At 38.5% G+C, this 3,560-nt stretch overlaps 1 protein-coding gene across 2 annotated transcripts in view; it reads right to left on the bottom strand.

Moving 5' to 3' along the window:
- Window positions 1-1,955: 1,955 nt before the first annotated feature.
- LOC119426502 (leukocyte elastase inhibitor) overlaps window positions 1,956-3,560 on the bottom strand; it is an 11,197-nt gene continuing 9,592 nt past the window's right edge. For both annotated transcript variants that reach the window (XM_037694064.1, XM_037694065.1), the window contains 4 exons: window positions 3,133-3,210; window positions 2,906-2,995; window positions 2,645-2,825; window positions 1,956-2,568 (listed from right to left, as the gene is read on the bottom strand). In XM_037694064.1, coding sequence (XP_037549992.1) covers window positions 2,342-2,568; window positions 2,645-2,825; window positions 2,906-2,995; window positions 3,133-3,210 — 576 coding nt within the window. In that variant the 3' untranslated portion in view covers window positions 1,956-2,341. The remainder of the gene's footprint in view (window positions 2,569-2,644; window positions 2,826-2,905; window positions 2,996-3,132; window positions 3,211-3,560) is intronic.

Here is a 3,560-nt window from a genome sequence, read left to right as displayed (position 1 = left end):
CCTCCTGGTCCTGTTGATCCATCCTCCTGGTCCTGTTGATCCATCCTGGCCCTGTTGATCCTGGATCATCAGATCCTGACATGTCCCCGTCCTCTGAGGACACATTTTCATCTTTCCCTCATCTCACTCGCCTCATTTCTGTTTCTTCCTCAGTCTCTGAAATTACAACGTCACTGTTAGAATGAAGATTATTGTTCAATAAAAAATATGACATGTCTTATTTAACACTGTTCGTACCAAAGTTTAATTTAGAACAACATGTGTGATCACTGGTCAGATCACTGGTCAGTGGAAGTTCTGCTGTTCTTCTCATTTGGTTCTGGTCCATGAACAACTGGTTGAACCTCCTTCAGTCTCACTCGTCCTCACTGTGTCTCTGTGAACTGTCCTCTCTCTAAATGTGCCTGTAGTGACATTAGTTTATTTTCTTGCACATTTCTTTGACAGTTCAACATTTTGAGCTCTGATTGAAAATGTTTGTGCAGATTAAATTTACAGCTCTCACTTTGTGTTGTTGTGATGATGATGATGATGATGGTGCTGCTGCTGACTTGAGATGATGTCATTAATAAACAGTATAAATAGTAGTAAAAGTACTTTATTAAAGCTTGCTTTACATTTTACATATTTTATAATTGTTTGGAAATTTATTTTTGCACAGTTAACACTTATTTTGTCATCTGTAATGTTTTTAACTAGAAACAGTTTCATTTAAATTAACATTTTAATCAATGAATTACAATTTTACAATAGTTGTCAGGCTACAATCAACTCAGTTATCAGGTACTTGGTGCCATAAAAAAACGACAAATAGAACAATTATATTTAGTCTCTCTTGTAAATGAGTCCTCGTGGCTCAATGGGACGAACCTGTTTAAATAAAGGTTGAATTAATATCTTCTATAGAAATCAAGAATTCATCCAGATGATCTGAGGTAAGCTGGAGCAGATCTGATGCTGCATGGAGGACTAGGTGGAGCATTATCCTGCAGAGAACATCAGAAACAGCTTTATAACAGGAGTTACTCTGATCTTTTTTTATCGTGTGTAACGTTATAAAACACTGACATGGCTATATTGATCATTGTATTGCATATACATTATTTTTTCTAACAAATATGTGTTTGCAGTCTCGTTTCCTTCTAAAATTTAATGATAAATGTATCAGCCGCTTCTAAAAATGCTTTGATAAAATGCATAGTTTGTGAAATAATCAATAATCGGTTAAGTAATCAGTTCGTTACGGCTCAGCAATTACTGAAAGACGCCAGGTAAAGTAAGAAAAGTCGATTTTTGTGTTATGTTGCGCCAGCAGCCGCTCAAACTGACTGACAGCGATGAGCTGTTTGGAACTATTGAGAGCTGCATGAACCACGTGACCGCGTATCGGCGAGTTCAAAGAGTGTCGCAACTCTCTCTTTACAGGGCTCTGGTTTAAGCTATAACTATGAGATACTATTTTATGAGTTTTCAATTCATAAATATAAAACAGGATCTTAAAATTGTGACTTATTTTAAATACCATCTCAAAACTATGGAATACTCTCACAATGTTAGAATTATAAACTCATGAGGCAGTTTGTCATATTGTCCCTTAGTTTTACACAATTAGGACTTTCTTGCTTTATTAAGCTCCTTTTATTTGTTTGAAATTTTCATGACACATTAAAAAAACTTCACTAGAATGTCTTTTTTATTTTGAGTTGCTGATTAAATTTAATCACAATGTATTTTTTTTTTTTGAAGGATCCTCTGAAAGGTTGGTATGAGAAGAGAAAAAGAAACCCAATCATCGTTGGATAAAAGTGTCTTGCTGAATCAACATTTATCAAAACGGCATAAAAACTATATCGTCGTTCTATTTGCTTCATTATATTTGACAACAAACTGTGCTATGAATCAAAATGTACCAATATTAAAGTATTTGAATGATTTTTGAATAATAACACCACAAATGCATATCATACTTTTATTTCATGAGTAAAAGCGCTGACTTCCTGTAAATTCTTGCTCTATGTAGTAGATATTTCTTATTTTCACACAAGTATAACTGCACAGCCACTACGTTTATAATATTACTCCGTATGGTTCAGCTGAAATGTGAAATAATAAAAGTAACAGTAAGAGTGCAAAGAATAGTTGTAGTCTGAGCTGCTTGGGGACAAATGGTGTTATTATTAAGGCAGAACACATGTCAGTTGAAACGGTTGTATCATTTCAGCAAGGCACTGAGAAAACTGTTAATACTTTTTTTTTTTTTGCTCAAGCTGGTGTTAAAGCTACAGAACAGGAACAGCAGCCAGTCGTTCTCCTTTCATTGATCCCTGGGTAACCTCTCAGCTCACTGAGGAGCGCAGTAACGGCCAGAAAAGAGGATGTTCTTGGAGGGGTTGTGTCGGATGAAGAAGAGGAAGGGGTGGTCTGCGATAAATCTGGCAGGAATCATGGCGCAGCGCAGCATCATGACGGCTGCGGTGGCTGCAGCAGCCTCTGTTCCCTCCTCGTTGACTTCCACAAAGGCTTTGTGGTAAACTTCAGACACATACAGGTCGTTGGCAGAGGACATGCCTGAGATAAAAGGAGGACGTTAACGACAGATTTGTCCTTAATTTAGCTACAACAGATGTTCTGAGACACGGCTTACCAGAGAAGTCGCTCTTCCCCATGTCGAAGGCGTCCACCATGCCCATGCTGACCAGGACGCTCTTCAAGTTGTATTTCGCCTCCAGCTTGAACCGGGGCAGCCCCACCTGGACCTCAACTTCATTCATCATGTCTGGACGAGTCCACTCCGCAAAGTTCTCATACGTCAACAACTTCTCCAGCTGAGGGCGGAGACACGAAACCAGTCAGTGCTTAGTACCCCTCCTGCAGGTCCAGTTAGGTGTGCAAATAGAGGTCCTACCTTCTCCAGACCGGTTGTACCGTCCTCCACTGTATTGGGGAGAAAGATGAGCATGCTGAGCTCCTTCCCTTTGTAAGGCATCTCCAGGATCTGTCAAACGGAGCATTTTAACTAAACAACCTTCAAATATGCTGACATGCTGCTGGTCTTCAGCCCTACGTATACATCAGTGGCAAGCAAAGTGGTAAAACCCAAACCACCAGGAAACACTGGATTAGTCGACTTACCTGGCAGTTGGCTTCAGAGATGAAGGTCAAGGGGAACTTAGATTTCTGGTACATCATCTTCACCGGCTTAGTCTCATTCTGAAAACAAATGATAAGATAAACTTGACACTTGTCTAAATTCTTGTACTTTTAAACCTGTTGGTAAAAAACAAGGATTAATCTGATGATTTTTGAAGCGATGCTCTGTCAAACAATAGTTGTAGTACCTACAGTCATAGAGCACCGAGAAACAAGCAGTTTCCATCCAGGCTAGGCTAACAGCTAGCCAATAAAAGGACGCACTGACCCATTTTAACATCACTAATGTGCATGTTTGTGGTCAAATTTACATTTAAAACATATTTATAAATTTGTTTTATATTTTATGTTGATATACAGGTCCTTCTCAAAAAATTAGCATATTGTGATAAAGGTCATTATTTTCCATA

Source organism: Nematolebias whitei, chromosome 20 (assembly GCF_014905685.2).
Source record: "Nematolebias whitei isolate Nwh7 chromosome 20, NemWhi1, whole genome shotgun sequence".
NCBI classification, from domain to species: Eukaryota; Metazoa; Chordata; class Actinopteri; order Cyprinodontiformes; family Rivulidae; genus Nematolebias; species Nematolebias whitei.
This window is presented reverse-complemented; position numbering and strand designations above follow the sequence as displayed.